The 26,842-nt window shown below is 44.2% G+C and overlaps 1 protein-coding gene across 3 annotated transcripts in view; it reads left to right on the plus strand.

Moving 5' to 3' along the window:
• The window catches only part of Kalrn (kalirin RhoGEF kinase), a 440,727-nt gene that overhangs the window by 362,528 nt on the left and 51,357 nt on the right, over positions 1–26,842 (plus strand). For 2 of the 3 annotated variants that reach the window (XM_026395827.2, XM_026395817.2), the window contains exons 2-11: positions 823–1,106; positions 2,016–2,117; positions 14,683–14,813; positions 18,660–18,726; positions 20,334–20,437; positions 20,622–20,691; positions 21,007–21,093; positions 21,881–21,973; positions 22,740–22,790; positions 23,613–23,690. In XM_026395827.2, coding sequence (XP_026251612.2) covers positions 823–1,106; positions 2,016–2,117; positions 14,683–14,813; positions 18,660–18,726; positions 20,334–20,437; positions 20,622–20,691; positions 21,007–21,093; positions 21,881–21,973; positions 22,740–22,790; positions 23,613–23,690 — 1,067 coding nt within the window. Of the gene's footprint in view, positions 1–822; positions 1,107–2,012; positions 2,118–14,682; positions 14,814–18,659; positions 18,727–20,333; positions 20,438–20,621; positions 20,692–21,006; positions 21,094–21,880; positions 21,974–22,739; positions 22,791–23,612; positions 23,691–26,842 lie in introns of all 3 variants that reach the window. The other variant, XM_077795355.1, reaches the window with a different exon arrangement.

Below are 26,842 nucleotides of genomic sequence, written 5' to 3' on the forward strand. Positions count from 1 at the left end.
ATTTATCATGCAGTTTGTCAGAAAACTCTCTCTGCCATGTCAAAATATATGCAGAATCTAATCCCTTCTAAGAAGCACTTGTTCAGCCCTCCTAGCAGCCACCAATGTCCTCCAGCTGGAATAGTATGGCAGCCTCAGCCCCCCTCCCTGTTTCCACTGCCCTCAACCTATAGACACTAGACTGACCTTTTAAAATGTAAGGCAGACCACATCACTCTGGCTAGTATTCTGATGGTTTTCTTTCCAGGTAAAAGCCAAATGCATAATGCTGGCCACCCAGCCCCTTTGGCTCAGTACCTGCTGCTTCTCTTAAGTCCTTCTTATGCTGTCCCCCTCGTTCACTCTGCTGAAGCCACCGCCAGCACACCCTAGGTCCTGCCTCGGGACCTCTGTACTGGCTCTTCTGCCTGCCTGCCTGGAAAGCCCTCTGCCAGATGGCCACATGTTCACCTTCACTACCCTTAGGTCTGCACTCTACAGTCAAGTCCCAAGACTTTCCCTGACCAACTGTTTTATTTTTCAGCATAGCTCTTCTCATGCTTTACATTTTACTTATTTTATTGTTGTCTTGGTCCATTGTTCTAACCAGAATGTAAGCTCCATGGAGGCAGGAGTTTTTATCTGCACAACACCTGGATGGTGCTTCACATGTTAAAAATCAAATTTCAGCCATTATTGCTGGTCCTCGCCTGGAGTCCATGGCTGGCCTTGACCTTCTGTCTTGTGCCCTAGCTTCCTGAGGATGGATCTGTCTTACTCCCAGATCAGCATCCTCCTTAACTGCCTCTGATATGGCTCTGTCTGTCTGTTCTTCCTCCTCAGATGCATACTCTCATTCCTCCAGCGAAAATGGAGGCAAATCTGAATCCGTGGCCAACTTGCAGGCTCAGCCTTCCCTGAACTCCATTCACAGTTCCCCTGGTCCCAAGCGCTCCACCAACACCCTGAAGAAGTGGCTCACCAGTCCTGTGCGTCGACTCAACAGCGGGAAAGCAGATGGAAACATTAAAAAACAGAAGAAAGTACGCGATGGTCGGAAAAGCTTCGACCTGGGCTCTCCCAAGCCTGGGGATGAGACCACCCCTCAGGGAGACAGCGCTGACGAGGTACTTAGGGGTCCCCAGAGCCCTCCATCTGGAAGGCACCACTGACATGCCTCCTGCACGGTTCTGTAATCTAGCCAGTCTCCAAGAGCTTGTCATCGTGAGCCTCAGTGACGAGTTCAATCTGTGACCCATTCATCAGAGAATAACCAATACCGGGCATATCCAGCAGCCAGAAACCACTTTGCCATATTTAGAGTTAGGGGCCTGGCCTGAGGATGGCAGTTGGTCACCTGCCTCTACTGAGGACTACACCAAAACTGTCCAGACCTATTCAGACTAACCGTGAAAGAATGGAGACCATTTCATTATGAAAATAGAAGACTGAGCTGTGCCCAGGTGTCTGGAGCAGTACCATGTGTAAAGGGAGTAAACAATTCCAGGTTGCTGCAGAGGGGAGAGCTATGATGGAGGTGCGGCCAGCCTGGTCGCCACTCAGCCAGGAGCTTTGATGGGGCAGCCAGTGAGGGAGGATAAGTACCAGCTCTCATCACTGCCGAGGTTGAGAAGATCTTTCCGATGTGTAGCCATACTTCTTGTTGTAATTTTATGCCCTCTGCCATTTCTTCCTCTGGAAGTGGCATAGGGCCTGGTGACATTTCAATTCGGCTCTACTAGCCCTTCATAAATTTTTAAAAAGTTGGGCTCTCTTGGCTTTTCTTTCAGCGTTCTCTTTTTCTGACTAATCAGAAAAAGCATTCTGAGGTTTTTTTTTGGGGGGGAGGCGTGTATTTACCCCTATTTGGTTCTCACTGTCCTTTGAGATAAGGGGTATCTACGTTACAGAGAAAGAAACTGCAGCTACAAAAAAAGGCCTGTGTGTCCAGAGGAACCCTCCTGGTGTCTTATGTTTTTGTATGTCAAGTCTGAACCCTTGGTATCTTAGCTAACGCTGCTCTTTTGTTCTAGAAGAGCAAGAAAGGTTGGGGTGAAGATGAGCCAGACGAAGAGTCACACACACCCCTCCCTCCGCCCATGAAGATCTTTGACAACGACCCCACACAGGACGAGATGGTAGGACCTCTGGCTTCTCGGTGGAAAAAGTAATGCTTTATGCCCTGGACTTCATTCCGTGTGTGTGTGTGTGTGATGAGAGAATGATGTTCTCTCTCTGTTGTTATCTCTTACTCCTCGCGAATCCACAGTGATAGCGATTCTAGGTGTCCTCTGCCCCAATCCTGGAGGTCTGGCTTCATTCTGGACAGTGTAGGGGTGTATGTAGAGTTCTTAAAATGGATATCTGCCTGGAATCTCATTCTGTTGATATAAGTTAATGGCTCTGTCTTTGGAAACAGCAGCTTTTAGAAGGAACTGTTTGTCCCCAGAAGGAATCTGTGGTGGTTCTAGGTGGCAACCATGTTATTATGCTTGACCATATGATCTGTCTTAGTTGTCTTTTCTATACCCAACTCTAAAATAGAATCATGGTGACTTCCAGTCAAGTCCTGTGCTATTAACATTCTGCAGTCTCAGCAGACAGGTAGAAATACTGCTAAGGGAGGAGGGCGGTGTCAAAGGTAGTCAGGCCTAATGTGCTCGGTTGCCCAAGTTTTTTGTTTTGCAAAATTCCACAGCCTGTCCCCTGTGCCTCTGACCCCCTAGGGGTCACCTCAGTCATTCTGGAGCAGAGGCTCAGACTGGATGGTTGGAATTGACCCCATGGTACTAATCTGGGGCATTGGGCCACTTTCATTGTGCTATCTGTCCCTCTCTCTTTTATAGCCATGCCATTAATCAGTGGGGTTTTCCTTGCCTTCTCTTGGTATGACCAGTACCTTGGACTCTGGAAGTGGTTTTGTGTTTGGTTGTCCTTTCCATTTGCTTTAGGAGCATCATTTGGTGGTGGTGGTGGTTGTGGTTACTTGCCTCACTGTCCCTCAGGCTTCCCCTGTGCCTTCTAGTTTCTCTGTGGGGCAGCCTCCTCCAAGGCGGTGGGCCCACCATGTGTGTGCAGGAAACAAGCTTTCATGATCCCACCTAGGATGAGATTCAAAGGAGGTCTGCAGAGGCTTCTGTGTTTCTAACATCCCAGCTCTTATATTAATTCTGTGTGCCTTGCATTTAATTATTAACACGCAACCATTATTTCAGGTCTTCTTCTGTGCTATGCTAAAAGGACAGTATAGAAATAGGACAAAGACTAAGAGGTGGTGACTGCCCCTGGGGCTTGCACATGAGAAGCACACACATCCTGAGGTGATGTTGGTGGCTCTGCTCTCTGACTCTGGACTGTTGGGAAGAAAAGTGGTAGGAAGCATGGCATTCTGCCCATCCTGGATCCCCAGAGGCAGAGAGGCCTACACTTCACCTTGAGATGGGAATGAGGACAAGCTTGCTGGTGTTCTCAGAGTTCTGCCCTTGTAAAATGTTCTGTAAACAGTGACATGTCTATGGGGGTGGGGTTCTCATGTCCCAGTATCTGCCATCCCACACAGCCCTCCACTCAGAGGAGCCAGCTTGCATAAGATAAGAGGTCACGCACCCTCGCCCTTGGATTCCCTCAAATGTAGCTTGTTTGGGAGAAGTGGATATTGTGCTGTTTCTGGGTAATTTTTAACCAAGAGTGCGATGTACCCCAGATATTTGGGTGGCCCTTTTCTTAGCCAGAAATAGGACCAATGGCAACAGTCCCTTTTATTACATTAACTCTCCTCAGTCCTACTTGCTTGACTTCTGTACACAATATTTGGAATTGAGATGAGCATCAGAACTTCTAGCAAATAGAGTCAGACTTATTAAAAACAATTTTTGCAGCAGTATAAAAGAAACTTTTAAAAGTTCAACCATTGCACTATTGTGCAATCATCCTCCCTGTTTAACCATTGTTCACATGCATGCGTGTTTTACAATTACTATGGGCGTATGACGTGCTCCATGCTTTATCTGCTGCCATTTCCTAGAATCTTATTAATTTTACCTTCATGACTTTAACTTTAATACCTGGAGAATGTTTTACTTTTTTGATGTTCCATAATTTGCTTGACCAGTCCCTTCATGGGACATCCGAACAGGGTGTTTCCAATCCACTACTTGAAATAATACCTCTGCAGATCACCGTGTGTATATAGTATTTGTTCTTTTAATGTCAGTCCTTGGACTAAATTCCCAGGAGTAACATTAATAGATCAAAAATGATATCTTTGTTTTCCAAACCATGAGCATTTTCCTGCATCCCCAAGAGAGGAAAAAGAGATTGTTATAATTGTTCTTAATTGTACTTATTTGATTCTTCCACATTTCAAAAGCAAAGACTGAAAAGGAACTCTTACATTAGAAAGGGAGTTTTCTGGTTTGAAATTCTTCCCCTAACTTAAGGGAGAAACTTGAAGTCAGGACAAGGCCAAGACAGTCAACTTTCTATGTCCACAGTGGTTATTCCCGTGCGTTGGCCTGGGTACCACTGCCCTCCACTCTGACATACATGCAGCCTTGGCCATCTCTCCCCCAGCTCCTCCTCAGGTAGAGAAGAAAGGGAAAACCAAGCAAACAAACAAAAGCCATCATCCAGCAAGAGGTTATCCCCAGCCCACTGAGCAAATAGCCATACCAACAAGTCCTTACCCCTGGTAAGGTGGAAGAGGGCCCCAGAGAGGTCCTTCAGTTGAGCCCCTCTTGGCTATAGCAGATGTCCCCACCTGCCCAGCATGTAACATACAGCTCCTGCGAAAGCCTCTGTTGCTTCTTGGTGTTCTAAGGAAGAGGCAGAGAAAGAGAGGGAGAAAATGTGGAAGGGGGTGTCTAGCTTCCAGGTCTCTAAAGTACCCTGCCCCTAGCATTTTTCTAGGCACAGTAAAGATCCATACCTAAGGCAGTAACACATTTGAGACTGGGTTGATTGCAGACCCTGGAAAGCAATGGGCAGCCATATAGTGGCTTAAGTCCTATTTGCCCTTGGAGCATTTGTCCCTGCCTCCTGCCATTAGTAGGTGTTGCCCTTGCCTATTGGCCCTCCTAGGAACTCAGTGACCCTTCCTCTCAACTCCTTTGGAGGCCTGCCTAAGGAGAGGCAGTCCCATCTATGCTTTGCTGCTGCCAAGACTTCCTGACCAGGGGTTGGGCGGGCCTGCTCCACCCCACTACTCTTAACCCCATTTCCCTCTGTCGCCTCTTCCCTCTAAACACAGAGCTTTCCTTTCCTTGCCTGCCTTGAGCTTTGGACTTTCTGTTTGGCTTTCTAATTGCTGTTCCTCATTCCTTGCTAATCTGCTTTTCCTTTGCTGCCCAATGTCTTGCAGTCCTCCTCTTTGCTAGCAGCCCGGCAGGCTTCCTCAGAAGTACCTACTGCTGCAGACCTTGTCAGTGCAATAGAAAAGTTGGTCAAAAGCAAGCTGGTAAGTGGGGGTCCTGGAGGCAGTTCTGTGTGCGTGTCACCTCCATGTGGCTCCCAGGGCATTGAATCTACTCCAGGTTCTCATTTTCACTTATCCTCATCCCTCCTGTAGAATTATTTCCAATGATGATGGTTTTTGAAAACCTGTGCTCCAAAATTGGCTTTATTTTGGAATGGGCATGGGAAATTAATAGGCCTTTATGGGGTTGTGATGTTAGCAAAAGGCATAAAGTATCCCATACAAATTAGCCTCACGGTAAGCCTGACCCGCTGGCCCCCAGGCAAGTGGCCTTTAGTCAGTGACTGAGGTGTCTGGATGCTCTGAAGCTCATGCACTGGACTGCTGAAACAGGTGGGTCTTTGAAAATACCAAATAATTTTATTTAGGGAGCTTCTAGCTTGCAAAGTCTTGCAAAATTAAGACTGCTGGTTCTAAAGGGGAATGGGCAAAAGTGTATAGATATCTTGCCACAAAAAATCAAGGGAATAGGATGCGGTGGCACATGCCTATAATCCCAGCAGCTCAGGAGGCTGAGGCAGGAGGATCATGAGTTCAAAGCCAGCCTCAGAAAAAGCAAGAAGCAGAGCAACTCAATGTGACCCTGTCTCTAAATAAAATACAAAATAGGGCTGAGGATGTGGCTCAGTGGCCGAATGCCCCTAAGTTCAATTCACAGTATCCCTCCCCACCCCAGAAAAAAATCAAGGGACCTGGTGCCTCTCTCCATCATGGAAGGAAAAACTGAACATACGCACTGGCAGCTGGTCTAGCCTGTGACTATCCAATGGACCCATCACGCCACCTGAAGGCAGGGCGGTCTGAGCTGGCTCGGGACTTTGGCAAAGGGCCGGTGAAAATTCATTTCTGGATGGTTCATTAGGACAGAGTTGCCCTCCACTCCCAGGCTTTGACGTCTAAGTATCACTGTAAGATGATAATTTGAAGCATTTTCCTTTCTTTCTCATCTGTGTCACCCATTTGGCTTTTCCTGCAATCTCATTAAGATAAATGCCTGTGCTCCTACCAGGCTTCTGCTGGGAAGTCTTGTTAATCACCACTGTTTAGACCTTTCTCCACCAGGCCCAAGAATTAGGGGGAGACGGAGCGTCCTCTCTAGAGCAAGCTGCCGATAATTTTGATTCCAATGACTTCCTTTTCAGATATGCCAGCTTTATAGTGTATAAATGAGGTTTAACACACATGATCTTATTCTTTTCCTACCAAATTTTCCTTTCAAATTAGAAAAAAAAAAAATGGCTGGTGGTTTGAGTTACAAGCGTCAGACTCTGCGCCTGCCCATTTTTCTGCTGTCTCTCCTTGTCCTCCCAGCGGGAGTCAAGGGCTTTCATGGTCACCACTGACTTTTCAAAGTCACACGTTTGGCTTTGCTCCCTTTGCATTTTTGTTCCTACCACTTCACTTCTCCAGAGTGTTCTGCCTCTTGTGTTTGCTTATCTAGTGCATAATGGACCTTCAAGGTCCCACTCAAACTCATGTCTCCACAAGGACTTCCCTGACCACTCCAGGCCAAACGTCCTCTCAAATCCAACTGCAGTTTCAAATGCCAGATGCTACTTGGGGCACCTCTTAGACGGCTCTGTTGTGCCATTTGTTAAAATACCATGATGTTTTCACTTGCAGTTTACCTCCCCAGCTAGATGATAAGTCATTTAGGACATTCATATTTTTTCCTCCAGTTGTATACAGGAGTCTTTTATACTTAATGGGTTTTTCATGAATACTTGTTTCAAAAAAATCCAGGGGCTGGGGCTGTAGCTCAGTGGCAGAATGCTTGCCATGAGACACTGGGTTCAATCCTTAGCATTGCATAAAAAAAAAAAAAAAATTCAATAAAGGCATCTACAATTACAAAGAAAATGTTTTTAAATCCAGATTTTTTTATATTTTAGGTTACCTTTCCCCTGCTATTGCTGACTTGTGCTATTGAGAGTCTCCTCAGTCCTCTAGTTTGTGTGATCAGTGAATCTGTTATGCCTCTGAGCAGAGTTGTTGACAAGTCCCATAAGAATGGATTTCCCAAAGAAGGGGAAGAGTGGGATGGCATTGGAGTTGATCAACCCTGTAACCAGCTGTCAATCAATGTCTATTGAATGAATATTGTTACTGCAGTGAGTTTACCATAACAAGGGCTTTAACTTCCACCAATAACTGCTCCTTAAGGACCTCCAGTGAGCCCAGAATTACAGAGATTTCTTTGGCTTAACATATGAAACCAAGCGCATTTTAAGAAAGGAGTAAGAAAGTAGTGGCTTTGTTTCTTAGAATCATGTCACCAAAATTTGATTCTTTTACCTACCCTCCACTTTCTCTTTCTTCCCATCCCACTGTGGGACAGCAGTGGAGCAACAGAAAATTGAGACTATTCCAGCCATGTGTGAGAACACTAAGTTGCCTCTTCACCTCTAAGACTTCTGTTCCTATTCCTCATCAGTTCCTTGGCTTGGAAGGAAAAAAAAAAAGTAGAGCTCATAAAAGTTTTGGAATATTTATTTGATCAAATAAAACAGTGTGAAAGCTGCCAAAATATCCAATGTTATCATAGACTTGGTTAATGAAAGTACAATGTATAGGTCAAGAGAAGTAATAGTTCCATTGTGCTATTCAGACCACACCTGTCCTGAGTGGTGTGTAATACATTGTATTCTAAATGCAGCATTCTAGAATGATCTTGAATAAACTGGAAGAGCCCAAGAGGAGGTAAACAGTACCATGTTGTCCATGTCAGGTTAAAGAGACAGAGACTCTGTTTGGAGAGAAGTTAGAAGCATGGCAGAGCCATCTTCCAATTACTGAAGCACTGCAGTGGGACTGAAGGGTTGGTCTGCCTGGGCTGCTCCAGAGGGCAGGACCTAGGTGCGCAGGTGGGAGTTTACGTAGGGTAGTGTAAAGAAGAACTATCAAGGTCCTTCTCAATGTGCAGAGTCCATTTTACAGAAGCATCAGTTAGCTTAAATCTTTATCCATAGTTGTTGTTGTTGTTGTTGTTTTAATTTCCTTATTGGTTGCTCAAGCAGTGGCCCCAAATTCTGCACTTAGAATTCAGTTGCCCTATAGCAGTACCTGAGGGCCAGGAGGTACCTCGTGTCCCCATGCACCAAAGCTGCTCCTGTTGCTTTATGGCCATGTAGTCATTGTTGCATCAAAGCTTCTGCCTCAGTGTGAGCGCTGATCTTCATTGCCCAGGAACCACCAACAGAGCTAGCATACTAACATACTTTCTGTTTTATGTGTTAAGGTATTGTCTTTAACTTTGAGCCAGGAGTAAGCTCTCCCTCTGCTATCCATGTATGATTTTTTTTTTTTTTTGGAGGGAGTACTGGGATTGAACCCAGGAGTACTTAACCACTGAGCTACATCCACAGCCCTTTTTAAACATTTTAAAATTTGAGACAGGGTCTCATTAAGTTGCTTAGGGCTTTGCTAAGTTGCTGAGGTTGGCTTTGAACTTGCAGTCCTCCTGCCTCAACTTCCCAAATTGCTGGAATTATAGGTGTGTGTCACCACGCCCAGTATCCCATGTGATTTTTAATAAAGTTTTTTCTAGATCTGTAGACAGCTATTGCTGGTATAAAGTATGTAAGGAACCTGAAGACCCAGGTTTCCATTCTACTTCTGCTACCAGTAATATAGCCCTGGGAAAGTGTATTGGGCTCTCCTTTATCTCGCTTATCCATGATGAATCTGTTCACCTGAATCTAATCTCAAAAGAGTAATTCTGATGGTTGAGTAGGCAGGAACGTGTTTTACAAACTGATAAGCAGGCACCTGCAAATGTTAGTTCCTGGCCACTTCAACAGCCTTGTGAGGGCAAAGGGAACTGCATCATCCTCATCTCCCATTGCCCAGTGTGGTGCTGGAAAAGTGGAAACTTACATGGCTGCTAATAGATTGGCCATTGGGTAGATGTTGCAGGGTAATTGTTTAGCAGTCTATAGGACTTGGTTTTATTCCTCAAGTGTAAGGAATGAGAGCTTCCTGGCCATGTGAGACTGTGTCTCTATACTGTGGTCCTGAAGCCCCAGGATTCTACCCTGCCTGGCACAGAAGATCACACTTCCAGAAAGGAAGCCCCTCTCTGAGCTCATCATCAGGTGACATGCCAAAACAGGTCACTAGACTCCAGATGACCGTGCTGGATGCTTGCTAAGAGTCCTCTTCCTCTAGGCAGCACTGAGCCAGTCGTGAGCTCTTCTTGAGTCCATCTGGTGGCCTGGCATCCTGACAGTGTGCCCTGTCTGCATCAGCAAGGTTTGCCACCCTTTGGTTCTCTTGCTGTGCTAGCATTCGCTTCCTTGGCCAGCCTCATGGGCCGCAGAGGAACCTGGCAAGGACCAGGCTGTACTTGTGCATGTTACACGAATTGGCTTGTTTTATAAGTTGCCTTGGGAAAGTGAATTGGTCTACTTGGACTCTCCTTTATCTCACTTATCAGTGATGATTCTGTTCACCTGAACCTAATCTCAAGCAAGTAATGATGACTGAGTAGGCAGGAACATGCTTTATAAACTGATAAGCAGGCCCCTGAAAATGGGGTGGAGTTAGCAGAACTTCCTGGTCTAGATGGAAAAAAATAATGGCCCCATCATATCCACAGTGGAGGTATATGTTTTTAGGAACTGGATTCATTTGGAATTCCTCTGTGGAAGAAATTTCTGAGATGCTTGTCAGAATAGAAAAATTTAGAATTCCATCAAAAATAAAAAAAAAAATCAACCCCCAGATCACAAACCTGAAATGTCATTTGTCTGAAAAATCCACACCTCAATTTTTCCACTATCAGTTGTTCCCATGCCCACCCCAAGTTTGCCTAGAAATGGCTTAAATCTAATGTTTATTGATCAGAGAATATTATCCAAGTTTTAAAAAATATTTTATGTACATATTTGAGGTTACCACAAAATATTATGACATACACATAGATGGTTAAATGGTTACTATAGAGAAGAAATTAATACAACCATCATCCCACACATGATTTTTTTCCTGGAGATATGGCCAGTGGTTAAGTAGAGCAGCTGAAACTACTTTTCTGACAAAAACCCCTAATATAATACAACTTTATTAACAATGGTCCTCAGATAGTGCATTAAATCTCTGGATCTAGCTTGTTACATCTTATATATCTGCTACTTTATATCCTTTGATCTATATAGTTCCTCTTTTTTCACTTGATCTCTCTCCTCCCACCCCAAGTAAACCACTATTTTATTCTCTTTTTTTTTTGTACCAGAGATTAAGCTCAGGGGCACTTAACCACTGGCCATATCTCCAGCCCTTTTTTGTATTTCATTTAGAGACAGAGTCTCACTGAGTTATTTAGGGCCTTGTTAAGTGGCTGCGGCTGACTTTGAACTCACAAGACACCCAGGTTACTATTTTATTCATCTCTATATATTGGACATTTTTTTAAAAGATTCCACATATAAGTGAGATCATGCAATATTTCTCTTTCTTTATATGTTTATTTCACTTAGCATGATCTTCACCCATGTTGTGGAAAATGGCAGAATTTCCTTTCTTCTTAAAATATTTATTTATTTATTTATTTTTAGTTATAGGTGGACACAGTTATCTTTATTTTATATTTATGTGGTGCTAAGGATTGAACCAAGTGCCTCACACATACTAGTTGAGTGCTCTACCTCTGAGCCACACCCCCGCCCCAAAATTTCCTTTCTTAAGGCTGAAAAATATCACATACACACATACACCCTACCACAGTGTCTTTATCCATTCATTCACCAACAGACACTTAGGGTTTTTCCACATCTTAGCTACTGTGAATAGTACGGCATTGAACATAGAGGTACAAATATGTTTTCAAGGTGCTGTTTCATAACCTTTGGGCATGCATATACCAAGTCCTGTCAATTGTGGGTCTTGTGACAGTTTTATTTTTAATTTTCTTTAGGAACTGCCATACTGTTTTTCATAATGGCTGCACCACTCTTCATTTTCATTCCCACCATTCCTTCCCCTTTCTCTTTGCCAGCACTTGCTCTCTCTCTTTTTTCACTCCTTAGCTCTTTCTTCTCTAGCACCTCCTCATGCCAGCACCCATAACACAGTCACTTACTGGTCCCTCTCCTCTCCTCTACCTGCCCTGGGCTTGCCACTTCTGGGCTGCCCCACATGGTTCATTCACCCCATGACTTTTACTCTCTGGGCTGCTGCTGCCTGGAATGTCCTCCCATTTCATTTCTCAATGACTGTCCCTCTGTATCCACAGGTTCTACATCTGTGAATTCAACTACAGATTGAAAATATTTAAGAAAAATTTGTGGGGCTGGGGATGTGGCTCAAGCGGTAGCGCGCTCGCCTGGCATGCATGCAGCCCAGGTTTGATCCTCAGCACCACATACAAACAAAGATGTTGTGTCCACCGGAAACTAAAAAATAAATATTAAAATTCTTTCTCTCCTCTCTCTCTCTCTCTCTCTTTAAAAAAAAGAAAAAGAAAAATTTGTGTCTGTACTAAACATGTCATTTTTCTAGTCTTTATTCTCTAAACAATACCGTATAGCAACTAATTATTAGCACTTACATTCTATTAGATATTATAAGTAATCTAGAGATGATTTGAAGTATTCAGGAGGATGTGTATAGGTCATATTGCAAATCTTAAGTGGGGCAGAAGTTCTCATTGTGGCAGAAAACTGGCCTGTTTCCTCCAGGAGAAGCACTAATTGCAGGTCACCTTTACTTGCCCTTGATTGGAGCCTAGTATCCAACTGTAATACAGTCACCTAGGTCTTCAGAGGGAATCACTCTTGAATGACTGCCAGTATTATAGCTAATTCCATGATTCAAGGCAAATTACCCAGCATACCGATTAGCCAAGCCCTTTATTTCCCTCTTCCTGCTCTCACTGAATCTATCCTTTTAACTCTGTGCCTGAGAGTCCTGCCCCAGAGACAACTTGGGCTTCTTTGCTCACAGAACAATCAGGAGGACATGGAATGCATTTCATTCTGCAACACTTTGGACTCCTTAGATGTCCTTCATTCTCTAGATGGGCTGAGAGTGGCCCATGTCAAGCTGGATGTGCCGTGGGGGCATCTTGTAAGCAGAGCTGTAGGCCTGCTTCCTGGGCCTGGCAGTCTCCTTCCTGCCATCCAGCAGGCTAAAGAACAAAGACCGCAAAAGGACAATGGGAAGAGGAGGAGAAAGTAAGAGGCACTAATGGGATCCATCACCAGCTGGGTCCATCTGTCTAGAAGCCTGTCTCTGGTGATGGCACCAGGGGACATGTCACTGGAAAGCCTGCCTGTCCACTGGCTTGTCAAACCTCAGCACCAGACACTCTAATTTCCTTAATAACAGGTTACAGACTCTGTATCTATAAATGTAGCTCAACCCTTCTCGACCTTTCTTTATTTTTAGCCAATACTGCTGCTCTGGATGTAATGGCTTCCGTAGCTGATTACTTTGTTCTGTAAATACCTTTATGTCAAATAGAAAGAAATTCTCCCTGTACGGCTGGAAGACCCTGTGCTCTTAATTCTAATTTCTTGCCTTAGTGACAAATTCATGTTTGGCATATTGTGTCTATTTGGGAGGCCAGGGAAAAGTGGATATCTCTTTCAGTGTTGAGATTTTCAGATTCAAGTTTCTGTCCTTTGTCACATAGTGTCCATCAGGATCCTCATTCCTTTTGTTTCTTTTCCTCAGACTTTCCTGCCTCTGTTTGGTCTATGTTGAAATACAGCAGCTAAACTGGGCATGGTGGCAAAAGTCTGTAATCCCAGCTACATGGGGGGCTGAGGCAGGAGGATAGCAAGTTTGAGGACAGCCTGGGTAACTTAATGAGACCCTGTCTCAAATTTTTTAAAAAGTGTGGGGGTGCTGAGGATGTGGCTCAGTGATAGAGTGCACCTGGGATCAATGCCTAGTGCCACACACACACATAAAGCAGAAAAACAAACAAAACCCACAGTTACTGATAGATAATGTCAAGTACAGATCATTTAAGACCAGGGTTAGTCTGTTGTTCCTACTACCTTTTTGCAGGACACTTTTTTGATTTTTGTGACTTTAACTTAGGGCCATTTTCAGAGACTACTAAGTGAAACCTCTCCGTTTAGCCACTGTGGCTGGGATAGACAGGTGCCTTGGGTGGTTTGGATTTGTCTCTCATGCTTGTTTTACATTTGCCCACCTTGACCTTGATCTCTCATATCACCGTTTTTCCATGTGGCTTCTGTCAGTTCACATAATCAAATAGTAGGTGTCGCTTGGGTCTTCCCAGGGCACTAGTGAAAATATTAGCTTGGACCCTCTTTGAGTGTTCTTACTGTTACTAGTGCCGTCCGTGGGGGAAAGCAGCTTACCACTGCAGAGCATTTTTAACTTTTCAGAGAGGTTGACAACTGTTGTCTCTGTCTATTTCTCAGAAATCTGTAGAGAGAAGGTTTGATCTGAAAATTGACAAAAACTGAAGCATGGAACCATTTTAGCTGTCCATATAATATTCTGAAATTAGAATTTTTGTTCCTCACCCTTAGTTCCTTGGAAAGTACTGTATTTTTTTTTTAGTTTTTTTATTTGTTCTATTTAGTTAGACATGACAGTAGATTGCATTTTGATGCATCATACATAAATAAAGTCTAACTTCTCATTTGTCTGGTTTGAAGGACTGTATTAAGCCATTTAACTTCTTTTTTTCTGATTCTATAGCACTTGATTTAAAAGAAATGAGAAGAATTAGTAAATGAAAGGAAGTCTTTGGTAAATAACCTTAGCAGAGATGTTTTTTGAAAAGGTTAAATCTACAGATTATTTCTTGTCCTCTTCAAAAGATTTATAACTGATTTAACAAAATCCTGCTTGTTTGTTTTGAGGTCTATCCCTCCTACTCCCTTATCAATTTGCATTTGATGGCCTTACAACAGATTTTCTTTTCTAACTCCTTATTTGGTACAGAATTGCAATGATTAGCTTTCCCTCTGGAGCCCTTACACAGAGATAAGTTGCTTTGACAATGGGCAATTTCATTAGGCCTGGAAAGTTGGCCAAGGACATCCTGATTGCCTAAGAAGGCGACAGCTCAGATCTCCCTGCTGCAGGAGGGTGGAAGTCTCTGGTGTCCTAAAGCTTCATTGTGAATCAGTGAGAACAGCCTTGGCTGTTACTTCTCAAGCTGGTTGTGGGCAGACTGGGGGACACAGGGCTTCCAAGTGACTTTTCAGTGTACAGTTCTCTGAAGCTGTTTGTTCTTGTCTTTTTAGACTCTTGAAGGAGGCTCCTACCGGGGGAGCTTGAAAGACCCTACAGGCTGCCTAAATGAGGGGATGACCCCACCCACTCCTCCCAGAAACCTGGAAGAAGAACAGAAAGCCAAGGCCCTTCGAGGCAGGATGTAAGTAACTCCCCAGATCCCACTCTTGCAGGTGGGGCGGACCGTGGTAAAGGGCTGGGGGTACTTAGGGATTCCCCACGCTGCACTTCGACTGATCTCAGAAAGAAGTGAAGGTGACTCAGATCTATTCTGTGTAACATTGAAGAACAGTGAGTACTTTGGCACTGTCTTGAAGAAGTTTAGGCTGAAGTGTCTTCTGTTAAGTAGCAGCTATTAATGACAAAGTATGGTTTTAACTAAGATCTGATAGAAATATTAAACATGCTGATAAGAGGGAAACTGTGGGACCATTAAGATGGGTCTGTAGTACCAGGGAATCCCTAATCATGGCAGAAAATCTGGTGGAGGTCACCTGAGGCGATATGCCCCAGGTATAGGCAAGTGAGAGATTAGAAGAGGAAGCTGTAGTACTGCCAGGTAGGGCTCATCTCAACCCCTCCCCAAGGGCTTTAATTCTGCATCATTTAGTTCTACAAAAACTGCCTTTCCACTTTGAATGGCTAGTGGTAAAATACAGTTCACATTGCAGTCTGTTTCACAAAGATCCTTGTGCAATGCAAGGTCCGGGTTATATGCCTCCTGTTATGTGAGATGATAAGGAAGATATGGATGCCAGTAATACAGAATCATAACTCCTCCCTTACTTTAGTTTTCTTGTTCAGAGTTTGGCTGAGCTGGAAGCCAGCTGCCAATAAGTCTTGAACATAGCTCAGTGTGAAATCGTGAGCAGCAGTGAGAGTAGGGTAGGCAGATGGGAAGGGTCCCTCTCTTCTGTTAGTCTGCCCTTCTCCCTCAAATTAATCACTCCTTTTGCCAAGTCACTGCAAATTGATAAGGGAGTGGGAGGGATAGACCTCAAAGCAAAAAAGCACATTTTGTTAAATCAGTTATAAAAAAAAAAATAAATGGGGCTAAATCCTTCTGTTACTGGGAAATGTGTCCAGTGAACATTTAGGACTTTGTTTCCTAGGAAACAAAAATAGAAATATCATAGCAAGAGCCTTGTGTCAAAGCAGGGCTGTCCCCTCACAGTGGGGAAGAACAAGAGGCAAGCAAACTGTATAATTTCATACTTAATCCCACAACTTTATGGGTGCTTAGGAAGAACCTCAAGAAGTTGGTAAATGGAATCAAGATTGAGAAATGTCATTTCCACAGGGAAATTTCCTAGGACTTTTACAAAACTGGTTCTCCTTAGCTTACATCAGTCAAGCCAAAACAAGGCTTCTATCAGGGAAACAAAAGTTTTCATCAGGGAAGTGACCCACAAGGTGGCCAATGGTCCTTAGCAAAGACAAACACTAGTCTCACTCATGTTGACCAGGACTATGAGAATTATGTCAGCCATTGTCCAAATATGATATTGCCTGATTTTGCTACCATGGACCACAAGAGTGTGTTGCCTTTTTACCCAGGGAGCCATCTCTCCTCCCTCATCTCATTCTCACCAAAGCCCCTATTTCTCCACATCCTGAGCTATCCTGAAAATCTACCCTACAGTGTCTCATCCCTTTTACTATATATCATCCTTTTGATATATATGGGAGAAGTAGGACAAACAAAATAAATTAGGTGGTATGTCAGAAGCTGGAAAAAAAAAAAAAAAAAGCAGTATGAGGGAGATCAGGAATGAGGCCAGGCTGCGGTTTTAAGTGGTTCTGACATTTGCACAAAAACCAGAAGGAGGTAAGGAGTTAGCCATGAGGAAGAGTGTTCTGGGTAGAGGGAACAGCCAGTGCCAAGGCTCTACAGGATTTCCTGTGGAAGACCATTCCTTCCCTACCACTGTGAAAGAGAGAGCGTTAGAAGTGGGCCCGACCTATAGCTGGAAGAATTTCACAGGGACCAAAGAACAACATTTGTTTGTAGCTTTTACTGATAAGAATTGAACATGGACAGTAATTTATTATTCATTCATTTGGCAATTAATCCTGTACTACCTTAAGATGAATATAATTTAAATCTCTGAGGTAACTTTTCAGAATGTCTTTTAATGTGTCTTAATCTCCCTCAGATACTTCACCAGCCCCTTAAGGAAAGGCTCCCCAGCAGACCTGATGCAAGTCCCCTTCCCTAGAGGCTGACAAGCCTAGCCAGCCCCAATGTGTCAGCAAATGGCTGAAGATAAAAATATCACGTGGAGACAGAGCAGTAGACCTCATCTCCACAGGCCCCTCCCAGCCCCAAATTCCCACTCTCATTTTCCTGTGGTTTTCTTTAACCGCTGTCTTCCAAGCGGTACTTGGGTCATGCTAAAGATATATTTGAATGCTTTATATATTTGGCCTTGCCAGTTCCTTCCTGTGGCCTGAAACACTCGCTGGTCTGTGCTGGAGGGAACTGGTTGGAAGTGCTGAGCAGGCTGATAAAGAAACATGTGTTCCTTTGCTTCCTTCTCTGGCCCCCCAGGCCCCTAAACCCCGGGGATTTGGTGGCTCCTCAGTGTCACACAGAACAAGAGTTTCAGCTGAATTGCTTCCTGGGTTCAAAATGGTTACAACCCCGGCACTGGGGTCCTTGTTTGACATCTCAGAACTTTACCCCTTTTGCCACTTGAGCCAAAAATATACTTGTGTGGCTTCAGACAAAACCTTTTCAAATCAGATAGTAAAGAATCAGACTCCAGGGCTGGGAATGTGGCTCAGGCGGTAGCGCGCTCCTCTGGCATGCGTGCGGCCCGGGTTCCATCCTCAGCACCACATACCAACAAAGATGTTGTGTCCGCCGAGAACTAAAAAAAAATAAATAAAATATTAAAAAATTCTCTCTCTCTCTCTCTCTCTCTCTCTCTCTCTCTCTCTCTCTCTTTAAAAAAAAAAAAAAAAAAAAAGAATCAGACTCCAGTAGACTCAGAGCAGCCCCTGCCCTGTGCACAGCCAAAAGCATTTTATGGATAGGTCTTCCTCTTCACTGTTGGACAGAAAAAGAGGAATGTTTGGGGCTGAGGCTTCTGGGACTCCAATGAGCCAGTCTCAGCCATTTGCCAGGCAATGAGCTACATGAAGGAGCTCAGTCTTTGGACTCTTGAACAACTGGGTTCAAATCCCATCTCTGTCCCTCACTTTGTAATCTTGGGCAAGTTACCTAATCTTTCCATTTGAGTATTTTCATTAAATAAAGTACGCTTTACAATACCTACATTTTTACAAGAATGAGAAAACCCAGATGAAGTAACTGGCCTTATAGTAAATGCTCTAAGAAGTAGAAATAATTAACAAGGAAGCCAAGAAAGTAAATGTCCTTGCCATTGTTCAATCCTGCGTCTTGGGACTGAGCGCAGCCTTCAAAGTTGTGAGTGAGGAATGTCTGCAGTCAGCCTTTCTGGCCTTGACTGGGGATTTTCCAAGCCAGTTACCATAGATACCCATGTGAATAATTGTAGCTTCTAGATTATAAAGTAAAAGTTTCTCTCCATATCTGCAGTTCTGGGGCCTTAACAGCTTGTTATCAAACAAGTGTCTTTCTCCTCTCTTTAGGAAGAATGGAACTGAAACGGAACTGAAACGAAGGAATAAGAGTCTCATATTGATCCTTTGGCCTCAAAGCTTTTGTAACTCAGTTTTGCCAAAGCAGTTGTAGTTCTTCCTGCCCTGTGTCTCTACAGTCATTCAGGGAGAAAGAGATATACAAAGTAGAAAGAGGATTTCAAAGCAGTTGTTCATCATCCTTGTCTGACTTGTGTGCTGGCTAAGGGAGAGTCTTTGCTGGCCTCGTGCCCTCAGAGAGCAGCAGTGAGCAACTCTGGGGTGCTTTAAGGCGTTTAAGTAACTTTACTGTGACCTTAGTGTGAAGACTTCTTGCTTAACAATAAAGAGGAACCTTCATTATTCTTCATCTCCTGCTCAGGTTTGTCCTGAATGAGCTGGTACAGACAGAGAAAGACTATGTCAAGGACCTGGGGATTGTGGTGGAGGTGAGTATCTGGTGCAGAGTGAGTCTGGGCTCACCCAACTAGGAGCAGGTTGGACCCTACATGGGCAGGGGGTTAGCTTGATGGCTGCATGTATTTTACTCTCTCTGGGTATTTGCAGGAATGGGTATTAAAATGATAGCCAGGTGTGTAATCCTAGAGACTCAGGAGGCTGAGGCAGGAGGATCACAAGTTCAAGGCTAGCCTTGGCAATTTAGGGAGACCCTGTCTCAAAATAAAAACCCAAGGGGTGAGAATATAGCTCAGTGGTAAAGCACCTCTGGGTCCCCAGTACCACACACACACACACACACACACACACACACACACACAGATGATTTAAGGGTATAATTCAAATGTAATATGCAGGCACTTTTTTCTTTTCTCCTTGAAACATTTCTGATATTTAGAGAGAGGTAAGGGCACCAATATTATAGCATTTGGGGAGCTTCTTGATTAGAGTTGCATCCATTTCACCTTGTTTGGGGTGACCAAGTTATGATCTTAAGAGGCCATTGGATGTTTCCTCATGTGAATATATATTCTTCAGAATTCTGAGCACCCTGGGCACAAACCAGGTAACTTTGAGTGGAATCTTGGGGCTTACACATTTCCTTAGAGTTCAAGGAGTATGTCATAGCTACTAAGGAGACAGACAAAGAAAAAGCCACCAATAAGCAAGAGTGACAGGTCCCCAGTTAGGAATCAAATTGGTAATAAATACAACAGCTCCAGCTCCATAGGGATTAACTTTTGAGGACTTAAGACACTTTTTTGGAGGACAAAGCCTAAGGAAGTAAATGGATAATTTAGATGGCTTAGAGCCCTTTTGTTTAGCATCTTAAAAAAAAAGATAGGAATTCTAAAAATTGAATTCCTAATGTTTAAATTGCCTGCTGGTTCCTAACAGTTGCCCTTTAAGTCCTCATCCTATGAACTCTGCTGATAGATGGCTCTGTATTTGCCAATCCTGAGCTTTGGATAAAGAGACTAACCAGGCATAGAGAGGACCTGAATTCTAATTTATTGAAAGTCACTCTCCCCCTTGGGAATCTGGAGATTGAGAAACTGAAATCCAGGAAATTCAGACATCAGTGGTATGATTAAAAGTAATGTAACATGGGTACCTTGGGGTTTTTTTTGTTTGTTTGTCTCTCTGATGGGGCCATATGCTGCCTGAACAACCTCACAACCTGATTTTACAGCTGAAATGAGATGACATAGGACTGCTACAGAGCCTAAAGTGTTAACATTTTATGACTTATTTATAGGCCAGATGTATCTAGTTCTGAGTCTTTAAAAATATAATTAACTTGAGTTAGGAGACAGGGAAGGAGAGAGGATCGTTTTCTTCTTTGTTCGGATGCAACCCAGGGCCTGGCGCATGCTAGGCATGTGCTGTACCACTAAGACATAGAAACACCCAGAAACTTCATAAAAGTTTTGATTCTCACTCTGCCCAAGGGCAGAGTCTTGGCTGAATAGGAAAAACTACAGCAGCATCACCCTCAGAGTCACACAAAGCGTGGGTGCTCCAGGTGGCCTTGACCCTTGACCTGCAGGTGCTTTCTCAGGAGCATCCTCTTGTAACTACTGCCTGTCCCCTGCAGGGCTTCATGAAGAGGATAGAAGAGAAGGGCGTTCCTGAGGATATGCGAGGGAAGGATAAAATCGTGTTTGGGAACATTCACCAGATTTATGACTGGCATAAGGAGTAAGTGTCCCAGCTGCCCTGAGGGTCAGGGCATCCTGGGAAATCCTGGACTCTGGAATCCTTTTCTTGCATCTGGTGTAAAAGTTAGAGATTGAAGGGAATCTCCTGTCATTTATCTCCCATTGAGAGGTAATGAAGTTCCAAGCAGTGTGACTTCCTCCTTTTATACTCTTTCCCCTTTTAGTTTTTTCCTGGCTGAACTGGAAAAATGTATCCAAGAGCAAGACAGACTGGCCCAGCTCTTTATTAAACATGTGAGTGACACACTGGTCTCCTCCCCATTCACTTTAAAATTCCTTCTTTCCTCCTCTCTTCCTGGATTCACTTATCTTCTTTCCCCTCTCTGAGGTTGTTTTGTGTTTTGTGTTTTTTTTTTTTTCTTAAACCATCTTGGCCATGTGGAAGTGGGGTCTGGCCCACTACATTTCCTAACTGCCTCAGTGTTCCTCCAAGTGTGGGCCACCCCTGTTCCCACCTCCATGTGTAGAATAGCTCAGCACTCAGAGAGCGAGCACAAGACACAAGATACCTGACTGTCGCATTCCCCGTCTTTCCCTGTGTTTTGTCAGGAGCGGAAGCTGCACATCTACGTGTGGTACTGCCAAAATAAGCCGCGCTCGGAGTACATCGTAGCTGAGTACGATGCCTACTTTGAGGTGAGCTGCTCGGGCTTTGCTGAACAGGAAGGGGAAACTCAGGCCAAGAGAGCCACATTCAGGAACACCAGCCATCCTCCACCCACAGGAGTCACTGCCTCAACAGAGCCACTAGCTGCTTACTTTAGTTCCCCTGAGCATCTTTGCTTGCAAGGAGCTGAGTTGGCCTCAGCTGTGGACTGCGGGAGGAGCTTCCATTAGCAGAATGATTCTGAAACAGAGACTGATTGGAAGCTCTGATCCTTCCCCAGTGACCCCAGAGCAAACTGTGCCCACATTCTTCTGCACGGCCCCCTGGGCTTCTTGTTGAGGCCTCTCCTTGGTTGAGGGGTTTGCAGTCACTTCATAGCCTTGGTTTCTGTTCCCAGAGGTTTAAGCCTGGACGGATTGACTTTGTTGGTAGAGAGGCAGCACCTTCTCTCAGAGATCAGGGCTCAGCTGTATGGGTCACTGTGTCCTTGGGGCAGCTCTTCTTGCCTGACTCTGCTATGGAGAGATGAGAGAACCTATTTCAGCTTGTCTCCCAAGACTGACAAGAGGACCAGGTGTGACAGTGCTTGCCATGAAAGCACTGTAGCCAGGCAAGAAGGCTATGGTAGGCTGTGTGATGTTGTAGTGTTTTTAACAAATAAGCCGATGTATAGGCGTTTCTACCTTTTTCCTCACTTGAAGATGCTTAAACTTTATTGGGAAACATGAGGATGGGTGATCCATGCCTCGGAACCCTGACCCAGAACACTCAGCTCTTGGATTCCTTTCTTTCTAACATAGCTCCCTTGTGTTTCAGGAGGTAAAGCAGGAGCTAAATCAACGGCTGACGCTTAGCGACTTCCTTATCAAGCCCATTCAGAGAATAACAAAATACCAGCTGCTCCTCAAGGTAAGAAGCTGGGAGCTCAGGTCAGGGCTGGAAGAGCATCTCCGTAGGCTACAGCCAGTGGCTCTGTCTCCTTCACACTGTCCTGAGGGACTGTGAACTGCGTGGGCAGGCATGGGCTGGCATGGGCTTTGGAGGTGCAGACTTTTCTTTCCTCTACTATATTACTCTGTAAGCTCTGCCCCCAGATAATTTGCATAGCTCTTGCTTCTGCCCTTAAAACTGATGGTTACTTGATTTTTTTTTCCAGTTCACTTTTTTTCACTGACTTAATACCTTTCAAAACTAACAAATAATGACATAAATTCAGAGTGGAATATGAGTGCAAAAAGAAAGGAAGGGCAAAGCCCTAAAGACCTTAGATGAGTGAAACCTAAAACTTGATCATATTTTATTTTAAATAGTAGTTTGACTTGATTTTTTTCTCCTATGGAATTTGAGACTAACTGGAAAAGTCTGAACTTCCCTTCCTCTCATGCTGTCCTGTCATTATCCCCTTTACTTTCCTCCCTTCCTTCTTCCCTCCCCATCTCCCCTAGCTTTGAAATGTTGAATGTCCTGGGGGGGGGGGTCTTCTTTATGTCATTACATCTAGCATGACTCATAATTTCATTTCTCAGCTACTGTAGACCATTGTCACCTCTGCCTAGAAAGAAACTCCTTAGGATGTTATTGCATTTTTACAATAAGTTTTTTTATAGCTCTCTGACTATTTTACTGATGAATTGTACCCCTCCCTGGACTCCTCCCTGCTTCCCCTCCTTGCTAGGACTTCCTGAGATACAGTGAGAAGGCTGGCTTGGAGTGTTCAGATATCGAGGTGAGTTTTCTGCTTGTAATGCTTTCTGTTCTTAGGGACTGCATTAGGCCCTGAAGGGAAAAGATTGTCTCAGGAAAACCAAGGGTCCAGGCCAACTCCTGTCACTCTTAGCAGCATGAAAAATGGCTAGTTAATGTGCAAAGTGTTGTTTTCTAGAATTCAAGAATTCTGTCCTGGGCCAGCCTAGCACTTAGCCTACTGCTGCTCTCTTTGTGGCTGCAAGAGATCTGTATTAGGGAAGGGTGGTTTTTGACACCTTTAACATCCTCCGGAGAGTGGGCAAAATTGCAAATCCAATATGTAACTTTATCCACAAATCCAAGTAGTATTTGACTCCAACATATAAATATTCCACTTTCAGTCCCCCACCTCCATTCCAAGGATTACTCTCTAGGTGAAGTCCTTTGTGTCACCATGGGGATTATTTTAAGCCAGAGAGGTTATAGCCTTTCTGGGCAGGCTATTTTAGGTCAAAACCTCAGTGTTTCCCAAGCCAGGCAAAGCTGTTACTTGGGCTATCAGGAAGCAACAGAAAGAAGAAAGAAAAGATGAGGAGGGAAAAGCAGGGAGATGGGATAAGAATGAACGAGGTAATGATGCCCCAACATGGGTGACTGACATGGAGCCCCTGCACAGATGACCAACAACCCCCATGTAAACAGAGCCCCATGGTCCTCTGAGAGTGGGCAGCAAGGACCACATGCTTTCCTAAAATAAAGGCACTAACAAGAGGCGAGGTCCCTGTCTTCTAGCCCTGAATTGCATGAGCTTTCTGTCTAAAGGCTGCTCTCTCTCCTGAGTGACCGGTGTTCTTTCCCGCAGAAAGCTGTGGAGTTAATGTGCCTTGTTCCCAAACGCTGCAATGACATGATGAATCTGGGACGCCTGCAGGGCTTTGAGGTGAGCCCTTGGAATGCTTCCAGCCCTCTCTCCTCTGGGTGGGAGTCCTGCCAAGTACTGAGGCCTCTTCCCTTTGAAGCCCTGTGTCCTGTCATCTCTGCCTAGGCCCCTGGTTCCCAGGCCTGGAAGATGCATCTATTTAGAAAGTCCAGTGATAGGGCAGAAATAGAGCTCTTGGCCAAACTGGAGTCAGAATTCCAATGAATTTAGAAAAACCCAAAGTTCTTTATAATTAAAGCTGGCAATGACCTCTTCCCTCTTCCTTCCTGACTGAGAATATGAGAGACAGCTGGATAGCAGGATATGTGATGGGCATAGATCCTAAGTGGGAAAATGAACAGTCTTTTTTTTTTTTTTTTTTTTTTTTTTTTTTTTTTTTTTTAGAGAGGGTGGTTTCTGTTAAACAGATCTATGTAGTGACTGAATTTTTAGATCAGTGAACATTTCTAATTCTAAAACCTCTCAGGACACATTTCTGAACTTTGAAGAGAAGAACCATGTCTTAAGGAACAAAGCCAGATGTCCCAAGGATAACTGAACACACAGGTTTGCTAGGGCTACCAAAAGAAAGTACCACAAATTGGGTTACTTAAACAATAAAAATTTATATCCACAGTTCTGGAGGCTGGAACTTATTCACCCAAACCTATATTTCAGGTTTGGGTGAATAAGTTGGGCCCATGACATTCTTGAGCCAAATTGTCTTGTCTTCCTTATCCTGTGTGTCCTTGTCTGGTTTCCATGTTTGTTTGTGATAGGGGATCAGTAACTGGCTGGAAGTTTGAAATCAGGGTGTATTCAGAGATGTTTCCTTCTGAGTACCATGAGGGAAGAATCTGTTTCAGGCCCCTCTCCTTGGCTTGTTGAGGCTGATGTCATGCTCAGTGACATTCTCCCTGTGTCTTCACATCCTGTCAATGTGTCTCTGTGTCCACATTTCTCTTTTTTATAAAGACATCTGTCATATTCTATTAAAACTCAGACTGATGACCTCACTTTAACTTGATTACCTCTATAAAGACTCCATTTCCAGCCAGGTGTGGAGGGGCACACTTGTAATCCCAGCGGCTCAGGAGCCTAAACAGGAAGATCACAAGTTCAAAGCCAGCCTCAGCAAAAGCGAGGCACTAAGCAACTCAGCGAGACCCTATCTCTAAATGAAATACAAAATAAGGCTGGGGTTGTGGCTCAGTGGTTGAGTGCCCCTGAGTTCAATCCCTGGTCCCCTCCCCCACAAAAAAGACCCCCATGTCCCTATAAGGTCATATTCAGAGGTCCTGGGGATCAGAACTCCAAAATATGAATTGGGGGCAAAGGGAGACACAGTTCAGCCCTTAACAGTGAACATTTGAAGACAAATTGACTTTCCTAATTTATACTTAATAAATGACTATTAAAAGTTGATGTCCAAATCTCATAAATTAAACATGTTTTGAATATTAATATGATAAAATTATAACCAACAGTTATTAACTGGTACCTAGTAGTTACTGATCCTCCTGGAAAAAGATGTGGGGTTTCTAATTCTGTTTCCCAGTAAATCCTGCCATCTATGATTTCATTATTCCTTTTTGAAGAAAATGGATTCTTTGAAGCTGAGATAATTAGTAAATGACACCCCTCCCCATCCCCCACTCCCCAGCTAAATCAGAATAGATAAAATGGTACAGGTAAACTAGTGGTGTAAGTTAATCAGGAGGTGCTGTATTGCAGGTTTGGGTGAATAAGTTGGGCTCATGACATTCTTGAGCCAAATTGTCTTATCTTCCTTATCCTGTGTGTCCTTATCTGGTTTCCTTGTTTGTTTGTGATAGGAACTAGGTGGAGGGTCTCTAGCTGTCCATTTTCTTAGATTCCTGGCTCTCCAAGGCAGACCTGACCTGTTAGCTTAAGCAGAGTTACTCAGCAGAAATACACTCTTTGAGTGTGTGTGTGGCTTTTCTTTGGTCATACTGGAGGGACTTTTACACTTTATCCCTTGGCATTATGCCAAGTGTGAGGCTATTCTGGATGAACCAAGTAATCCCTTTTGCTCTTGGATCTTGAAGCCCCTGTGTTTTCTGAACAAGAGTCTGACTGGCCTTTCTCTGGAAGAATGGCATCTGATTGTGCCATCCAACCCAAGTGAGCCTTCAGGGTGCATGTGTGTGTGTCCACGTAAGCCCACACACAGGAGCATGCAGTTCTTTTCTCTTTGAAATCAAGCAGCACTGACCTGTTTTCATCAAGCTGAAGAGAATCTGCTTTGCTTTCCTTCAGCTAATTGAGAAAGACAATGAATGTATGTCTCTTCCCTGAATCCATGGCTTGGGACCGGGGAGAAGCTGGAGCCCCCTCTTCTAATTCCCTCCCTCTCCAATCTCTGGCTTTCTCTTTAGCATTGGCTGCCTCTATCACACGATCAGGTTCTTGTGTAATATTAATAGAGCTTTTAGAGCTTTCCTGGCTAGCTGGTCACTGGCTTAATATTAACTTTGGACCAGGGTAGAGATAAGCCTGTTTGGCTGTTGACCTTGGCAGTGAGAAGCCAAGCAGAGGGCAGGCATTTCTCAGGCACACAAAAGAAAAAATGACCCCTGTGCCAGGTCATGTTTGGAATAAGGCACCAAGTGCATAAAATGGCCCACGTTTGCACTAAAGGGTAAAAGTCGTCACCTGAGAAAGAGCACAGTGCAGAGGAGGGCTTCTGACCTCTGTCTCAGATGCCAGGATCTTTTTGTGCAGGCTTTCTGATAGCCTCTGTGCAACTTGCTGGGTTGGGCATATTCCCTTTGACAATGTCTTTGAAAATCACATTAGAAGCTAACAAGCCAAATATACTGTACCTCTTCAGCTGTGTAGCTTGTGGCCTCTTAGCTGGAGACATTTGACAAAGAATCACAGGACCCAGAGAAATATCTCCCATCTGATGTAGAGCCTATATATATGGTAACCCAACTTCACCTTTTGACCTTAGCAGGACACTTAAACTTCAGATTCTCCCCATCCTAAACAATGGAGGAAGGAGAGAAGGTCCTGGCTAGTCAGATTACTTGAGGCCTGTCTGCCTCACACATCTTGGCCACAGGTTGGTTCCAAGTTCCCGGCTACAGAGTGCCCCAGGTGCTTGGCCCATGCCACAGGGGAGGCAGGCACTGTTGTCAGAGCTGCAA

This window comes from Urocitellus parryii, chromosome 2 (assembly GCF_045843805.1).
Source record: "Urocitellus parryii isolate mUroPar1 chromosome 2, mUroPar1.hap1, whole genome shotgun sequence".
Taxonomy (NCBI): Eukaryota; Metazoa; Chordata; class Mammalia; order Rodentia; family Sciuridae; genus Urocitellus; species Urocitellus parryii.